The sequence below is a fragment of the Pelophylax lessonae genome (assembly GCF_965119305.1).
Source record: "Pelophylax lessonae genome assembly, chromosome: 12".
Lineage (NCBI taxonomy): Eukaryota > Metazoa > Chordata > Amphibia > Anura > Ranidae > Pelophylax > Pelophylax lessonae.
The window spans coordinates 185,629,689-185,648,923 of record NC_138779.1 but is presented as its reverse complement, the minus strand read 5'-3'; the positions used below and the strand labels follow the sequence as shown (position 1 = coordinate 185,648,923).

At 42.0% G+C, this 19,235-nt stretch overlaps 1 protein-coding gene across 2 annotated transcripts in view; it reads left to right on the top strand.

Moving 5' to 3' along the window:
• The window catches only part of NECTIN2 (nectin cell adhesion molecule 2), a 155,859-nt gene that overhangs the window by 46,786 nt on the left and 89,838 nt on the right, over nucleotides 1-19,235 (top strand). For both annotated transcript variants that reach the window (XM_082273895.1, XM_082273894.1), the window contains exons 2-5: nucleotides 8,445-8,777; nucleotides 11,785-12,075; nucleotides 14,272-14,389; nucleotides 16,330-16,481. In XM_082273895.1, coding sequence (XP_082130021.1) covers nucleotides 8,445-8,777; nucleotides 11,785-12,075; nucleotides 14,272-14,389; nucleotides 16,330-16,481 — 894 coding nt within the window. The remainder of the gene's footprint in view (nucleotides 1-8,444; nucleotides 8,778-11,784; nucleotides 12,076-14,271; nucleotides 14,390-16,329; nucleotides 16,482-19,235) is intronic.

The following is a 19,235-nucleotide window of genomic DNA, read 5'->3' as shown; positions in this document are numbered from 1 at the left end:
CTTGTGCATAAGTATAAACTCCACCAAAGTCTGATATTTGGCTTGATTGCTGGAGTCGTGCATTTGCTTTCTAAATTTTTCAGACCCTTAAGTGGTCCGATATCCCCATTTAGGCTCCATGTACACGGAACGTTGTAAATGGCCGTTTAGGAGCAGTTGGGCATTTTTTTTTCAGAAGCCCCTGAACCCACCTACATGTTATCTTATCTGTCCATGTACACAGGGTCGTTTACAGTCATTGCAGGCAGTTGAGTTCAGGGACGTTTTTTGGAAAGCAATTATTTGCGTTCGAACGCGTGTTTCCCGGCGTTTCAAACGCAAAAATGGGACCAAACGCGATGACCCGCGTTTAGCGTTCGCGTTTTTCCATTTTAAAGGGGAACCATTTTTTTTACCTCTAGGAACGGTTCTAAACACAAACGCCCGCTAAACGTGGGTGCAAACGCGACCTAACGGACGTTTCAAACGTCCTAAAAATTCCAGCATTCAAAGGGACTTTTAACAACGTCCCGTGTACATGGAGCCTAAGAATCCTTCCCGGCCTTACATCTGCAGTCATCACGAAACCTAGTGAAGAATTAACGTCTCACTGGTCAGTTGCCTATGTCAGAGTACAACTTAAAAGCTTTGAGGGTATAGCAATGGGAAGGACAAAACCACTGCAGGAAAATCTTGCCATATTGGTCTCAAAGGCCTAGTACACATGATCAGAGAATCCGAGGAAAAATACCGCTTTTGAGGCGATCGTGCGATAATCTGATCGCCAGTACACCGCTTTCGAGAGCCGATCATGACCATTCATTTGAAATTATCTGAAGGAAAAAACACAACATTTGTTCCTGTACAATGCCAGATCAGACAATTTTCAATTAATCCGGACAGTTTTTGTCCGAAACAAGATCGGAAGAGCAGGATTACGCATGCTTGGAAACTAAAGAATAGATCACAAAACATTACATCACTTCCAAAATTGTATTCTGTCGTACGAGAATTTTAGTAAGCTCTTCATTTTCGTTATGACACTAGCATGCAAAAAAAAGACTATCATTCGTCAAATATTCTCATAGTATGTAGGAGGCTTGATCTATAGAATCTGGCTTTCGGCATGTAGTATACTAAAAAATAATGAATACTGTTTTGTATGGATGGAGTTGGATTTAACAGATGGCATGCATTCAATTTGGCCTTGGTTTTTGGCATTGAAGGTGCTTGTACAGTTATTGAATTGTGCATTTTTTAAAACCCTATTTTGGACTTGTTGCTGATAGCAGGCTACCCCCAGTTGCATGAAGCTGTTTGTTGTTGTATCAGCCTCACCCAGGCAAGCTTTCCTTTATCTAGGACCTCTTCTTTGCTTGGCTACAGCTTTACATTTCATTGTAATTATAGGTTTCTAGGAGACGTCCACCCTCCCCCCCACTTTCACTGCAAGAAGTGGAGTTGGAGTGCCAAGCTGAGTTAAATACTTCAGAAGTATATAAAGCATGTAGATCTTTTCCCCCCTGAAGCGTTACATTTACATATCTGCAGCCAGCTCATGCAGGCCTGATAATTGCTGCATGTAAGCGTGTGGATACATGCCACATTTTCTGTGCGTGTGCATGTGAGATCATTAGAAGGATCTTAAATACGGAATACTTTAGGGAAGATCAAAAGGGTTAATAAACAGTATAGTAAGTGCAGGTGTTTCCCAAGTTTTGGTCATTCTTGTGCCATTATCAAATTTTGTAGTAGAGTCCAACAGAACTACGGCGATCTGAAAAAATTTGTTTTGACACGTTACATAAATCAAGGCAGGAGTTAAATTGTAGCCCATTTAAGATCAGGGGTTGCTTTTTTGGCATGGAAACCAAATGGGAAAGCTTGCCTTATTACGTTAAAAACTTTGGCAACAGCCTTTAGTCGCCTGGAATGTTGCAGTGGCCTTCAGCCTTCTCCTGGAATGTTGCAGTGGCCTTCAGCCTTCTCCTGGAATGTTGCAGTGGCCTTCAGCCATCTCCAGGAATGTTGCAGTGGCCTTCAGCCTTCTCCTGGAATGTTGCAGTGGCCTTCAGCCTTCTCCTGGAATGTTGCAGTGGCCTTCAGCCTTCTCCTGGAATGTTGCAGTGGCCTTCAGCCTTCTCCTGGAATGTTGCAGTGGCCTTCAGCCATCTCCAGGAATGTTGCAGTGGCCTTCAGCCTTCTCCAGGAATGTTGCAGTGGCCTTCAGCCATCTCCTGGAATGTTGCAGTGGCCTTCAGCCATCTCCTGGAATGTTGCAGTGGCCTTCAGCCTTCTCCTGGAATGTTGCAGTGGCCTTCAGCCTTCTCCTGGAATGTTGCAGTGGCCTTCAGCCTTCTCCTGGAATGTTGCAGTGGCCTTCAGCCTTCTCCTGGAATGTTGCTGTGGCCTTCAGCCATCTCCAGGAATGTTGCAGTGGCCTTCAGCCTTCTCCTGGAATGTTGCAGTGGCCTTCAGCCTTCTCCTGGAATGTTGCAGTGGCCTTCAGCCTTCTCCTGGAATGTTGCAGTGGCCTTCAGCCTTCTCCTGGAATGTTGCAGTGGCCTTCAGCCTTCTCCAGGAATGTTGCAGTGGCCTTCAGCCTTCTCCAGGAATGTTGCAGTGGCCTTCAGCCATCTCCTGGAATGTTGCAGTGGCCTTCAGCCATCTCCTGGAATGTTGCAGTGGCCTTCAGCCTTCTCCTGGAATGTTGCAGTGGCCTTCAGCCTTCTCCTGGAATGTTGCAGTGGCCTTCAGCCTTCTCCTGGAATGTTGCAGTGGCCTTCAGCCTTCTCCTGGAATGTTGCAGTGGCCTTCAGCCTTCTCCTGGAATGTTGCAGTGGCCTTCAGCCTTCTCCTGGAATGTTGCTGTGGCCTTCAGCCTTCTCCTGGAATGTTGCTGTGGCCTTCAGCCTTCTCCTGGAATGTTGCAGTGGCCTTCAGCCTTCTCCAGGAATGTTGCAGTGGCCTTCAGCCTTCTCCAGGAATGTTGCAGTGGCCTTCAGCCTTCTCCAGGAATGTTGCAGTGGCCTTCAGCCTTCTCCTGGAATGTTGCAGTGGCCTGCAGCCATCTCCAGGAATGTTGCAGTGGCCTGCAGCCATCTCCAGGAATGTTGCAGTGGCCTTCAGGCTTCTCCTTGAATGCGGCAGAGTCCTTTTTTTTATCAATTTTTCAATTTTACATTTTTTAAAATATAGAGATTTGAAGATTGAGGTTTTTTTTTTTTTTTTTTTTTACTTCCTGCAACATTTTAAAATGAGCAACAAAGCTCATCCACTGTGAAGCAAGCTTGCTTATGTAGTTAACAAATGTACAATTACCAGCACTACATGGCTGCCGGCCCCCTGTTCATTTTACAAAAAAAGCTCTACATTAAAAGATTTTGAAAAGATTAAAGATGACCTCTAGATCCAAGGAAAATGTATGTAATTATGGACTTTAATGGCACATAGATGAGAAACAATTGTAAAATCAATATATTTTATTAAAAAATTAAATATATTGATTTTTGCAATTGTTTATCTTCTATGTGCCATTAAAGTCCATATCTACATACATTTTTCTTTGACTTTTTAAAACCGACTACTTATAATTGATGTCCCTGGTTACCGCCCCAGTGAGACATTAGCAATTCTGCTCATATTTTGACATCTAGATCCACCCTACTTATGGAAGCCATAAGTCACAGGCCTTCCTCAAGCAGCAACATGGTGTTGGGTATTGTCCATGTGATCAGCTGCAGTTGGCTTATAATCCCCTTGGATAAATGTACAGAGAAGGTAGCGATGGACATAAGGGGAGGGATACTTTCTACAGGGCTTTGCTGTCCAATAACAGATGGATGTCCTCACACTACCGACCATAGCAAGCCTTCAGAGAAGGAAGAACTCACTGCTCAATGTGGTATAGATGCCTGATGACACACACCGGTGCACGCCCCGGCTCACCTCCAATGAAAGAAAAAGGAATTGGCAGCACTCCAGGTGAAGTCAAAATCCAGATTTATTGATTGGACATCCAAACATGACAATAGTGACAAGGTAGACGCGTTTCACACACTAATCATATTAGTAATGATTAAGCACACAGTATAGTGTGTGAAACGCGTCTACCTTGTCACTATTGTCATGTTTGGATGTCCAGTCTATAAATCTTGATTTTGACTTCACCTGGAGTGCTGCCAATTCCTTTTTCTTTCATAGCAAGCCTTCCTGGAGGTGATACTTAAGTAGATTGAATTTGCCAACCACCAAATGGTGGACCCTTACGGTGATGAAAGACAAAATATGGGGAAAAACTGGACACCGTCACCGGTAATATGCACCACACCATATTTATGACCCAAAATATCATCATGGAGTTCAGCTTAAGCACATTGATAATATATAGGTGAAATGGGTCTTTTATGAGGTCTATACATTCCCTTTTAGGCCGTTTTTTAAATTGCTAAAATTCCATAATTCCAGGGATTTGTTTCCAAAGCTTTAAAGTCTATTTGTATATGCTCTGACCTAAAAATCTACAGTTATCCTACCATTGATTGGTTTGCAGCTGATTTTTTTTCCCATCTGTTCTGCCTCTGCACTATGTAAGCCACCTTAAATAAATATACAGCACTAAAAGGGAATGGAAGCAAGCAGCGAGATCTGAGTTTAAATTCCAGGGCATTACTGTTACAAGTCAAAATTACAGAGCCTGCCCTTCAATTACACTTTATTTACATTCCTAAGTTTTAATGGGGCTTCTAGGTACATTAGAGACCAATTCTTTTTGCTCTGAGGTTTGCTCAGGCCATAAACGTGACACAGTGCCTTCTGGGAAAGCGCTTCATGCTGTAAAAGGGTTATATGAGCCGTAGACCAACAATTCACTTTCTGTCTCCATTCCATGAAAAAAAAAACGTTCTCTCTTTGTGAGAAATGGGATATTTCTTGGAAATCTGGGGCATCAGGAAGCCCAGTGATAGATAGCCTTCATAAATATTACAAAGGCCTCAATTCACCAAAGATTGTTCAACTGAGCAGTATTCACACTTGTAATTGCTCAGCAACGCATGGTGCATATCGTTGATTCCTAACGAGTAGTTAAAGGGAAATTTGAAAGCAGTGCAGCACAATTACATGTGGTATAAATACCGCATCTATGTGCGCTGTTCATTTTAAATGAGTAGCGGACTTAAATGGACAATAATCATTTATTGCAAGTATTCTAGGAGCTGTCCAGTGCTGATCTGGTGTTGGTCCAACCTTTGCAAGTACTAATATTACCTCATTGGCCAGTGATCAGTATGAAAAGTTTGGAGTTTAACTTGTATGTGCACCCTAACAACCAGCTTCTCGCTTTTATACTACATCTTAGTTTGTTAAATATGGTATAGAAATCGTTTTTGTTATAGCAAAAAAAAAAACCCTGCTGATCCTGCATGAAATCCAGTGGGCTTTTGGCTTTCTGTACGCTTTGCATGTGCTGCACTGTTTTTTTAACATTGTTCCTTATTCTCCCTGTGGACTATAGAACATCAGCTTCCAGTGGCGGCTGGTGCTCCATGGGCTAGAGAGGGGGGGGCGGCAGACGGACCACACCATACCCACCCCCTCCACACCAACCCACACACCCATCGCCGGCTCACTCACCCCTCACCCTAGACATGTGGACAGGCAGCGGTGGCTTCCCCCACAGTCTTCTCCGTCTCCTCCCTCCTCCTCCTTGGCCAATGGCATGGCTTCTCCTTTCGGCCAATCAGGAAATGGGTCTCAGAACCTGCTTCCTGATTGGCCAGGAGGAGGATCTGTGTGACCATAGCTAACATTTGTTCGCTATTGTCACACAACTGAGTGGGCTCAGGCGCAGTGCTCTGCGCCCCGAGCCCACCCTTTTTTTGAAGCCTATTAGAGCCTCTGACTCTAATAACGTGCTTCAAAAAGAAAAAAAAAAAACATTGGAATCCATGTAGATTAGGGGGCCGGAAGCATGGATGGGGGGGCTGTGCCCCTGCGCCCCCAATGCACCAGCCGCCAGTGTCAGCTTCTCTGGTATGGAGAGTAGGAGAGGGTGAGAAGTTCTGTATTCCTAACATACTATTCTAGGGTGACAACACTAACAATTTCATAGATACAAAGCGATGAGCGAGCGTTGAGCACTCTAGGACAGGAAGTGTGTTTTTGACACATCAACCAGGTGAAAATAAAATAAAAGAAAAAAAAAAAAAACTAATTGGGTAGCACAGTGCCTAGCAGCACTAGGGTTATAGGCTCAAATCCCAACCGCACTACCTGCACAGAGTTTGCATGTTCTCCCTGTGCCTGCGTGGGTTTCCTCCCACGCTCCAAAGACACGCTGGTAGGTTAATTGGCTTCTATCTAAATGGGCCCTAGTATATGTTTAAAGGTACCATAAATGGTAAACTACTTGAGGGCAGAGACTGATGTGAATATATAATATATGCTGTATGTAAAGCATAAATTTGAGGTCCCTATAAAAAATACCTGAGATGGATAAATGAATGTAGCTGTCGCATCTAAGGACTGATTAGCTACAATAAAGTTTGCCGGTCAATATACAATTGTAAAACGTCTGACAAAGAAACCTAAAACATTTTGAAAATGTGAATCTTTTTTAAGTTACACTGCCATTTTTTAGCAATCTTTTAAACATTCCTGCATTGATTTTGTAAGTGATTATAAACTGAGCATCTCATAAAACAGTACAAATAAATGGCCACTGCCCCACCTATAACTGGCCTTCGCAGCAAGGAGCAATTGGAAGGGCAACAACGCATGTAAAACAAAACTCCATAGTAGAAGCACATCCATTATTAATGGATAGGCAGAGGGAAAAAGTCCGGAGGGAGCCCACCCCTCCTTTAAAGGCACAGGAGCACACTGGACATCTGAATGGACAACTGAATGTAGCACAATGGAAGCAATTTCCTTTGGTTTTGTTTTACATGCATTGCCGTTCCATGTGCTCCTTGATGCGAAGGCCAGTTATAGGTTTGGGAAGTGGCCATTTGTTTGTACTGTTGGACTACTGGTGAGGAGACCCACTGGACACCTTTGCTGCTATGTGCTGGGTGTCCAGTGTGCCCCTGTGCCTTTAAGGAGGGGTGGGCTCCCTCCAGGGTCACCTGTCCTTTTGCCTATCCATTATTTTGCTTCTACTATGGAGGCTCTCAAAAATATATAGAGTTAGGACTGCGGATAATACTGGGGAGCTGCGAAGTGGCTCTGCAGCTTACGCATGTATTTGCAAATGTGTGCAAACGAAACTCCTGTTTTTAACGCTAACTGTTAATAATTCGGTTGGTTTCTGGCAAGCTGGTGAGTTGAGCTGGGAATTTTCTTTGGTTTTGTTTCACACCTCTTGATACAGTTAGTATCGGCTGCAGTGGTGCCAATGTTTTGGAATGAGAGGTTTTTACAGTATGGTGGAAAATTGTGTGGTGGATCTGGGCTATTTGGTTTTTGAGTAACAGCAAATATTCTATTGCGCACATTCTGCCTCTGTCACCTAGTTATATGGTATTATTATGTCCCTTGGGGATCTGATGGATATCGTAACCAATGGCACTATTTAGTCTCTTGGGGAACTTCTATACTGTATTTTGTAATTGAGCCTGTTTTTATTTACTTGCGACCCCCTATTTTTTTTTTTTTTTTTTTTGCCTTCCTAGCATCATCATCTTGCCAAGAACGACAATTCAAAAAAAAAAAATTGTCCCTTTTTTTAATTTAGTGGGTGATGTCGCCATCTTCCAAAGAGGTCCCAGGGAATGCTGAGTGTCTCACATCTCTTGAGACACACAATACAGAAGCGTCACTCTTCCTCAATTGCAACATTATGTGTACATTAGGCCCTGTTTGTTATAGACTGTATTATGATATAGTGTGCTTTACCCAAAAGAAAAGAGCTGTTTTTGACTCTGAGAGCCGGTTCACACTACCACGACCAGAAAGTCGCCCCGTGACTTGAAGAGACTTGTTTAGAGGCTTGTTTAGAGACTTGTGCACTACTTTGAAGAGACAGGCTACTTTGTCTGTGGGGAATGCCTGACTAATCTTTCTTCTTCCTGGAAAGTCTGATAATAAAGGTGGCGACTCCCATTGAAGTATATGGGACAGTCGGATCACAGGTCGCCTCAAAGTAGTACAGGACCCTTTTCTGAAGTCTGAGCGACTTCAGTAGTGCCAATTAAGACAGCACTGATTAACATTGCTTTTGTTAGGTCAAGCGACCTGGGGCAACACAAGTCACCTCACAAGTCGTGCTAGTGTGAATGGGCTCTTAACAGCAGCCAGTCAGGCCTTCCCTGTTTTTATTTTCCAATGTTGCACGGTTACCATAGAAAATTGTAACTTCTTCAAAAAAACTGATAAACTAGGCCCAATGTATGCCTAACTTTTATTTTACGAATATCGTACTTTCCATTACCTTCTGCCATACTGACTGAATTCTCTGCTTTTAGTCATACAGGCCCAGGAGATCTCCGTCAAGGACATGGTGACCGGTACCATTGGCCAGGAAATCGATTTGCCATGCACTATCAGCAGCAATGATCCCAATGTCCACGTCAGCCAGATAATGTGGGAAAAACGTGGCAGCAGCATAGCCGTTTACAGTCCTACACATGGAACTCACATAAATGACCCAAGCACTTATCAGCTGATTGGTCCTTCACAAAGCAGCGCAACGCTCCGCATTTCATCAGTCCTTGCCATTAATGAAGGAGACTATTCTTGTGAAGTAACCCTCTTTCCTTCTGGTAACCGCAAGGCCACGACAAAACTGACTGTCATAGGTAAATGGTTGTGAGCACTGGATATTTATTTTTGCACATTTTAGTTTGTTTGAAGTCCAGATGAGGTTGCAGGAATCGATATGTAGCCAGAAAGACTTTGTAGTAAGAAGCTCAATTTTCCAGCACGTTACAGCAGTTGTGCAGGGTGGCTAGATATGAGTGGTCAGTCCTATAGGAACCAGAGCTGAACCCACAAATCTCAGTGGTGTAGACGCTCCCCTGCTCTTCTCTGAAATACAGATCGGGGTAAAGACATTTGCTGAGTGTGGCTGTTACTCAGATCTTCCAGCACAGGGCATTGCAGTGAGAGGGCAGGAAAATAGTTTCAAGAATAAAATCAGTCTTCAGTTGGGCTTTAACCACTTCCAGCACGGCCAATTGTGGCATTTCTCTCCTACATGTTAAAATCATACATTTTTGGTAGAAAACTACTTAGAACCCCCAAATATATATATAATATTATAATTTTTTTTTTGCAGAGACCCTAGAGAATAAAATGGCGGTTGCAATTCACTTCTGCATGCAAGCACAAGGGGACAGAGTTTTTTAATTTCTTTTTTGTTTTTCTTTTTTTGTTTTTTTTACACTTCCCCTATCTTTTGATCACTTTTTTCCTATTACAAGGAATTTAAACATCCCTTGCAATAGAAATAAGACATGACAGGTCCTCTTTATGGAGAGATATGGGGTCTATAAGACCCCCCCCCTCTCTCCTCTATGCTGGCAAGCATGAGATTAAAAAAAAAATGTATTTTGGCAGTGTTTACATCTGCCAGTGTCGGAAGTGTCATGACGTCGCTTCCACCTCCCAGGATCATAAAAAAGGCCAGTGACCATCTGGTCCATGGTCGGCTCTATGGTAAACCACTGCCAGATCAGATCTCTGGCTCCCCGATCGCAGGGGCGAGCCTGGAGAGGCACTGGAGGGTGTCAGGAGGGGAACGACGTCCCCTCCTGCTGCCTGTAAAAGCAATCCAGTGGCTAATCAGCTGCTAGGATGGCTTTTTCAACACAGGGATTTACCAGCTGAAAAAAAAATATATCTAGATGATGCCTGTAGCAGCAGGTGTCATCAAGGTATCTTCACTCAAAGTCCAGGACGTCATATGATGTACACCTAGGAGGAAGTGGTTAAAGGGTAACCTCCACCTTTTGCACCATGTTAACCCATATTTAGGGTGTAACATGGTGCAAACTTCCCTCCACCCCCATACAGCATGTTGGGGTTCTTCTCCCTGCTGCCGCTGTCAGTTTAAATTTACACAAATTTTAAAAAATAATCTATTCACAGAGATTGGTGATGGTGAATAAATAAACCACCATGGCAGTCAGACTTGTAGTTCTCAATTGAATACGAGTGCAGGAATCCCCACACTCGTAGTCCATTGACCCTTCCTCCAACTCTCTGACTGAAAGTCTTACTGATCATAGCTGCAATTCTTTCCAGGCTGATTTACAAAAAAAAAAAAAATGATACTAAATACATGGTAAAAAATTAATTAACTTGGCCTGTAAGGTCCCTTTTACATTTTTTTATATTCAGGTGCATTGGGGTAATTTTATTAGGCTACTAATGCATCAGAATGGACTACACCTGCACTTTTCCCCAATGCAGCACGCCACAGTGTATGGCAGTGTCTTGCAGTGCACTGCATTAGTGCATTGGAGTGCCATTAGAAATTAATGGCACCACAACTCTCTATCGTGCAAAAATGAATGACGTTATCTGGTCAGTCAAGCCAGTGATAGAACCCCAGGAGGACTACAGTTGTAAAAGTTGTCTGCTCTCAGTTGTTTTTCACCATAGCCGTTACTGCTTTGTTCAGCTTTAGGCTTAGTAAAATTGATATGCTATGCACGTATTTCATTCTACTACTCTGGAGAAATCAAATGATGAAGCTTATCTCCCCACTTTGAAGCTTAAAACCAAACTATATACACTAAAAAATGTACCCACAAGCATATTTTCAGCCCTCTAACCCCACCATACCCTGACTTGCAAAAGTCCTAAAGTGAAAGTGCACTTTCTACTCAACCTGTCCATTGCTGATTCAATGTTTTTATCTATGGTTGCAGCAAATGCAACAGTAATGGCATTTACAACACTACAGATGAAGATGGGGGTGGTGGTGGCTGTGCTTGGTTGGCCATTATTCACTGTGGACTAACCTAGCACAGCTGCCCTGTCCTCCTCTTATATACATTGCCCAACTCTACCACTTTGTACACACAGCATCCAATGTAGGTGGCAGGGCATTTCATTGTTCACTTCTTTTTTAGACCTATATGGCTGGGTTAAGCTGGTATCTTAACATCACATGATTTTCCTGCACAGCAATACATGAGCAGACAGTGAGTGCCTCAACTTGGCAGCAACCACCTAATGGTTAAACAGTTTTGGTTTAAGGAAGGCTCACTAGCAAGTCCAACAAGTCTACTTAACTAGTCACTAGCAAGTCCACTGTCCAACAAGTCCACTTAACTAGTCACTAGCAAGTCCAACAAGTCTACTTAACTAGTCACTAGCAAGTCCAACAAGTCTACTTAACTAGTCACTAGCAAGTCCAACAAGTCTACTTAACTAGTCACTAGCAAGTCCAACTAGTCACTAGCAAGTCCACTGTCCAACAAGTCCACTTAACTAGTCACTAGCAAGTCCAACAAGTCTACTTAACTAGTCACTAGCAAGTCCAACAAGTCTACTTAACTAGTCACTAGCAAGTCCAACAAGTCTACTTAACTAGTCACTAGCAAGTCCAACAAGTACACTTAACTAGTGTTTTAGGTGTTTTTTTTTTTCACTCCCACAAGAGACTTCAAAAACAGAAACTAGGTATAAATGGCATTAATAAAGTATTGTATAGTTTATAAATTAAAGTTTAGTTTTTCCCCTGGTGGCCATTTTCATTTTCTAACTCAAATCTGGATGTGCTGAGCAAGGCATACACATTCCTTCCCTCTAGATTTACTAAACCATCCTGACATGTACTTATTTTTCACCTTGCAGCTTTGCCCCAAAATTCTGCTGAGGCCAACACTGAGGCTACAGCAAATGGTGAAGAACAGACTGTAGCCACATGCAGATCGTCCAATGGGAGGCCCCCATCCCTCATCACATGGCAAACAAGTCTCCCTGGCAACGTTACCACCACCATGACCAATAACTCAGATGGAACATACACAGTTGTTAGCCGATATGTACTGACACCAACATCGCAAGCTGATGGGATGCCCATCACCTGTAACGTCAACTATGAGTCAACAATGGTTACTATACCTTTGAAGCTGTCTGTGAAGTGTAAGTATAACTCAAGTCTTCTGTTGTTTAATACAGCCTTTCTCAATCAGGCTTCCGTGAAGTCCTAGGCTTTCTTCAGAGGTTGCTAGGGGTTCCATGAGCAATTTCTGCCTCTCAGATAAGTAATCGATGATGTTGGTGATCTGTAGGGGGGGGGGGGGTAACTAAAATACCTCTCAGTGGCCAGGCCTTGGTGCAGAGCAGCTGCATATTTAAAAGCATTAGTGCAAACAGCCCTGTGCCGAGAGCACACTCCATGCGATTGGGAGATTTCCGATCATTTGACTGCCATGACAGCCTGGGCCGGTGCAAGAATTTTTGCCGCCCTAGTGAAAATAAAAATTATTGTCCCCCCCCCCCCCCACATCACCCCCATATGCTCTACCACCCTCCATCCCAAGTTGCTGAAGGGGTTAAAACTTACCTCGGTGCTGGGTCAGGCTCCGCAGACTTTATCAGCAGACTTTATTTATATGCAAGACATTCCAGCCTACACTGGATAAGTTGTGCAAAATAATTTGTATCCAGCTTCTGCAGTCTTATTGGTGGTATGCAGTTGCAGCGGATGCTACACCTGGTAACTGCTGTCCATAAATCTATAGCAGAACCAATTTCTCTCCAAAGATACTTATCAGTATATTTTGCTGTTCTCTGCATAATTACTCCTGAATGTGTAGCTTCCTGTAGAACCTCTAGTATAATTAAAAAGCAAATTATTGTTTTAAAAATAGAGATTTGTTGGAATCTGGACAGGAACCATAATGCTTAGCAAAGCTGTGAAAAGTCACGTCACATTACATTTTTCCCTGGTTCAGATCAGTTTGGCCATCACATAATGCGAAAGAAACCTAAAACAATAATTGGCAAAATAAGTGCACTTCATGCCCTTTTCATGGCTGGTTACAAAATATAGACTTTAACTTGTTAAATCAAGGTAACGTACATTTTCAAAATTAGATCTTTAACTTTTTATGAAACAGAAATATTGATCCTGCCATAAAGATCTCTGTTCAGGCACTTATGTTGTAGATTTCTCTGTCATGGTCTCCCAAGTACCCATGTATCCTGTTTGTAATTGGCTTTTACAATAAAGGACTTCACTTCATTCAGGAATCTGGTGGTGTCCGGCTGATATTTCTTTCATATCCACAATTACGCAGTGGCGAGCCGAGGCCGGCACCCATACTGGATGGCTTCTGGCTCACTCACCTGAGCTTTGTAGTTGTACACCTCTTTCCATGGTCTCCCAAGTCAACAGAAAAGTTCTATCAGTTCAAACCTCACACAGTCGTACATCCAGTGTTGTCACAACCTGTAATGCTCAATCTGATGCTGCTCTCCCCAAGCGGGGAAACTCCGGCCAAAACTGTAAAAAACCACAGGATGCACAAATGCCTAATGCATTACCACCACCAACTTTTATTAAATACAAAAGCCAAAAAAAGTGCATGAAAACACAACTTGGTGCATCAAAACGCAACCTCCACTTTGGGTGATGCCATATATTCTGCAGTTGGAAGGCTGACGCATTTCAAGGGACCCTATGCCCCCTTTCACTGTTGTCACTATCAGGAAATATGCCAAGACAAATGGCGTGAAACCAATGCTGGAGTGCATGCATGTAAACAGTATGGGGTAGATTTACTAAAACTGGAGAGTGCAAAATCTGGTGCAGCTCTGCATAGAAACCAATCGGCTTCCAGATTTTTGTCAAAGCTTAATTGAACAAGCTGAAGTTGGAAGCTGATTGGCTACCATCCAGATTTTGCACTCTCCAGTTTTAGTAAATCAACTCAAAGTGTCCACAATGAAGCTACAGGAGACCACCCATGTTAAAATGCAACAAACAAACAAATATGTGAAATAAATGTTTCACAGTGAATATTATTCAGTTAGAGCCCATTTAGAGGTAATGCAATGCGTTCTCATACATTAAGAGGCATTATTCATTTTGAATGAGCTGTCACTGAACCTTAACCCACTAAAAAAAATGCATCAACACCAATCCAAAATTTATGGCACAGTAACGCAGCTCACTAAAGATCATGGATTAACACATGTTGCATATAACATGGTTTACTGTGCATTAACTTAATGCATAAGTGTGAATGAGCCCTTGGGGCTTGCATGTACTTTAACTTCACTTATAGAAATCTTCTCTCTTCAGCTTCCTGAACTGATTTAATTTTCTTTCAGATCCCCCTGAGGTTACTGTTGAAGGATTTGATGATAACTGGCATTTAAAACGCAATGGTGTCTTTCTAACATGCAGCGCTAAAGGCAATCCCCCTCCTACATCGTATATATGGAAAACGTGAGTATAGATGGGTAAAGACTACTAAATGCTCAAGCGCTGCCTGTGTGGTCTGTGTATAGGCAAGGTCGATCTGCATAAAGGCCTAAAGGCAATAAAAACCCATATAGACTGGGATCATTTTTTAAACACTGAAGCAATAGCCAGTATACAGCAGATTTATCTTTAAGAGGCACTATGTGTTCTTTTCAAAGCATGGGGTTGACCAGTTTCCTAATATCAGAACATTGCCACTGACTCATATAAGAGTCAGCTAAAACTTCAAAAGGAAAATTACTCCATCTCATAAGGCAAATTTAAATATTTGAGATTCGGCAGACAAGACAATCCTCCTACCACCACCCTGTGGTTGATGTGCAGGTGAATAGTCAAAGGATGGCTTGGGTGGGGAATAACTGGTTTACTGAGTTCTGCTTATTCATCAGCATGATAAGCTTTTACAGGAATACAAATAGGATGACGAGTAGATGAAAGTTCTGCTTTTAAAAAGAACCTTTCCTTTGCCTGTACAGGACAAAGTAACACGTTAAGTTAACATCCATCCTCCGCAACTGCACATACTTACGTTTTAGTCCCCTGCTGCTCCATTTGGCCACCAGTAGCCAAGATTTGGAGCTGTTTGCTCCTGGTAGCCAAGGAAGATGGTAGTTAAGGGAACCTGTTGCTTGGCCTATGCACTTTAACTGAACCCAATGCATCAATATTGGTAAATGTCTTGGCTCTTTCCTGACCCTTATGTGGTAATGGTACCTAAAAGAGTAGGGATATGCTCTGGTGTATTTCGGATCCTTGTGTGAGCCCGCCAGGAAGCTGTCACTGTACTGGGCCAATCAAATGTCCAAGGCATTACCCACCCCACACGTATACGAGCCTATTGTATACATGCAGCTGCAAGATGGGTAATGCCCTGGCTGCAGATTAGCCATGTACAGGTGACCGCTTCCTGGATGGCTCACTCAGGTGGATTCTATCTAGGACAGCAAACCCCAACCAGCGTTCCGTGGAATCCTAGTGTTCCTCTAGAGGTCTCTAGGATATCCTTGAGCTGTGGCTGATTTGACCTCCCATCTGATGGTGCCTACATAATTTGGGGGTCAATGTCACTTGGCAGAACCAGCTGTATGAAATAGATTATCTTTTTAGCTGTCTGTAGAGGTTTTATTCTGACCCTACTGCAGAGATGTATAGTAACTAAGTAGAACTACTTCACTACTGTACTTAAGTACCGAAAGGCGGTATCTGTACTTTCCTAGAGTAGGATTTTTTTCTCCTACTTCCACTTTTACTTCACTACATTTTTTCGATGATTTCAATACTTCTAATCCGTTTTTTTTTTTTTTTTTTTTGTGCTGCATAGTTACTCGTTACTATTATAAAAATTACCACTGCCAGAACAGTAGATGGCAGGGTTCATGAAGCTCAAAACATGTGTATTATCAGCGCATACGAAAATAAATGCTACTGTATGTATAAATAAAAGCTGCATTTGAAGAAATAAAAAAACAATATGATGTTCAAACTTTTGACTTTTCTTTAAAAACTACATAACCCAGTACTGGTACTTTTACTTTCAGTACTTGAGTAGCAAAATTAAAAAAAAAACTACTTGCAATACATAAGTACAAAAAAATGTTGAATACTTTAGTACTTCTACTCAAGTCATTTTTTGATCGAGCACTTCCCCTTCTACTCAAGTCACTTTTTGATCGAGCACTTGTACTTTTACTCAAGTATGGGTTTCGAGCACTTTATACAACTCTGCTCTATTGTAATGTGGGCATTTTACCCACTGACCAACAATAAATTGGTTTTAGAAGGGTTTCCCAAGACCTAAAATTTTATTTTAAGGGTAAAAAGGTTGAGAAAAGCTGATCTAGGATCTGAACATGCCTGAGCTAAAGAGGTTCTAAAAAAATTCTGCACCCTTTTTGTTTCCTCAGAGCTGATGGTTCTCCGCTTCCATCCACTGTCCGGGTAAAGGAAAATATTTTGTATGTGGACGAAGTGGACGAGCGAGTAAACCGTTCATTTTTGTGCGAGGTCACCAATGCCCTTGGGAGCAGAGCCTACCGTCAGGATGTCCTTGTGAGAGGTAAATGAGTGCATTGTGTAGAACTGCATGTGCGGCTGGTATAGTGTGGCTGTGTAGCATTGCTAAGCATTGACAAAATCTTGCACCAATCATATCCTTCTGGAGACAAAATGGCTTCTCTTTCTTTCAGCAAGTCACAGTGCTGACAATTCATACATACATTCTTTCAGCTTCTACTAGACATCAAGCTCCGTTGATAAGACTTGATGCTTTCATTCATTCTTCATCTGCTGGTTTCATGTTTCCCATTAACACGGTTGTGCGTCAGATGACACATGGCTCTATAAATTGTCATGCCCCAAAGAACTGAGGTGCCATTTTGTCAAAGACCATCAGTTGAAGAATGATAACCATTTTAAAAACCATCCTGCATGACTTAGCACAGCACTTTCTTGCTGACCTTTTAGGTCATAATAAATGGACTGGAAAGCTGTGCCCTGCATGATTCCTTGCATGTAGCTCCTGTATATCCATGACAGATTGTCATGGAACCCAAAATATAATTTGCCAGTTTATAGCTTCCTCTGGAACTCCATTAAATGGAACTGTAAGATAGACTGAATGTAGAACATTTGAAACTTAATTGAGAGGATTTGCTTTAATTTATACCATGGTTGTCCTCATAAGGTGAAATTGGCCTTCGTGAAAACATTACCTGCAGATATAGTATAGGGGACTGTACTAGCTTTTCTGGTTTAATTTCTACAAGACCAGCAGTTTGTTTCTGTGATTAATATTTTTTAGGCATGTAAAGAAAGGGTGCAGCAACAAGGTCTCTGTTGCAAAATTGCTTAAAATTAAACCACAGAATTTTTTTTTTTTTTTTTTTTACGTGTCCCTGTTGAAGAGACTTCTACTCAATTCTGCCAGGATGACATTGGTCACTAAGATAGAAAAGCAAATGGGAATTTCTCAATGGGAGAAACAGAAAGCTGTGGAAACCAGACTGGTGACATAAATACGTAAAATCCTATTTTATTTTAGAATCTGTTGTCTAGTCTTCGCCCTATTTATTATCACCATTTAAGCCCTGAGGAAGACAGAATATTGAACCACTGAATTTTTCTTGTAAACTCTTTTCATGCAAAATAAAGGTTTACTAGACTTACACAATTTATGTGGAGCTCTCATTCTCACCACATGTCACAGAGGTTCGAACCTTTCCTCAGAACAGGGGTCTTCAAACTTTCTGAACAAAGGGCCAGTTTACTGTCCTTGAGGTTTAAGGGGGCCAGACTGTGTCCAGTGGGATTACAAAATGCCCCATCATTAGTTTTAATGGAAGGAATGGTGCCCCATTGTTGATTTTCAAGGAAGGAATGGTGCCCCATCATTGGTGTCTGTGGGAAGAATGGTACCCCATTGTTGATTTTCAGGGTAGGAATGGTGCCCCATCATTGTCTGTGGGAAGAATGGTACCCCATTGTTGATTTTCAGGGTAGGAATGGTGCCCCATCATTGGTGTCTGTGGGAAGAATGGTACCCCATTGTTGATTTTCAGGGTAGGAATGGTGCCCCATTATTGGCGTCTGTGGGAGAAATGGTGTCCCATCCATTGGGGGTCAGTGGATGGCACAGTGCCTCCAAGGCCGGATAAAGGCAAGAAAAGGGCCACATCTGGTCCATGGTTCGAAGTTTGGAGACCACTGTTCTAGACTAAGCAGGTGATGATTTCATTAAGTTTTTTTTTTTTTTTTAACAAGCGGCTTGTGTATGCATTAAAAATGTTCCACAGTTGCCAATAAAATCAAAATGGCTATTTTATGAAAAACCAGAAGCGTACTGGAGATCTTCAGTGGCTAAAGTATTTTTATTTTTTTGATTTCTCCTGCTTTTATTTTTAGTTTTCTGATGCTCCTGGGATACACCTACATTATTCTAAGCTATTCTGTTTTTATATCCTTTCTTTTTTATATTCACATTTCCAGATGTAAAATGATAGCTAGGGCAGAAATAATAGTTGCCCTAGGCCTAGACTGTATAGAAATATATATATATATACTGAGTAATCTAAAATCGAAAAGGCTGTATAAAATTGAAATTTACAAAAAATATATAAAATAGAAATATAGGTGTCCTTCATTTGGTAACACCTCACCTTTTTCTTGTGATATTTAAATCCATTTTTACTATGAGGGCTGGATGCAAGTTATTTCATTTACAGTCATTGCAAAAGAGAAGGGGGCACTTTCTGCATCTGGAGGAAAATAGGTTTAACCTCCACATAAATAAGGCTTCACAGTAAGCGTTGTAAAAATGTCAGTTAAAAAAAAAAAACTGCATTTCTGAACAGAATATAACTAGATATTTACATTTATAAGTAACAACCCCAGACATAGTTGATCCAGGGAATATATGATTGCCTTTGGAGATCAGGAAGAATTATTTTATCTGTTGGAGCAAATTGTACCATGCTTTTAAAGGAAACTTAGGGTCTCCACTGCGGCATGCATGCCCCCCATTCGGTGTAGTCCACTGAGGGTGCAGGTCAGGCTAGAGGTCTGCCCTGACTTCATGTAATCCACAGAGTAAGTGGAGAAAAAAGTATGCAGTGGCTGAGACTTTTCTCTACATGCTTTTTATAAGGGTTTTTATTCCTTCCTCTGGGTATGGGGATCTGTAAAGAGGTGTTCTTTTTTTGGTTGAACTCGATGGGCTTCTGCCCTTTTTCAACTTAACTATGTTATTTACTATGCTACAACAACATTACCCATTAGCAATAAATTTAGATAGCGTCTATAGCAGTGTAACCCC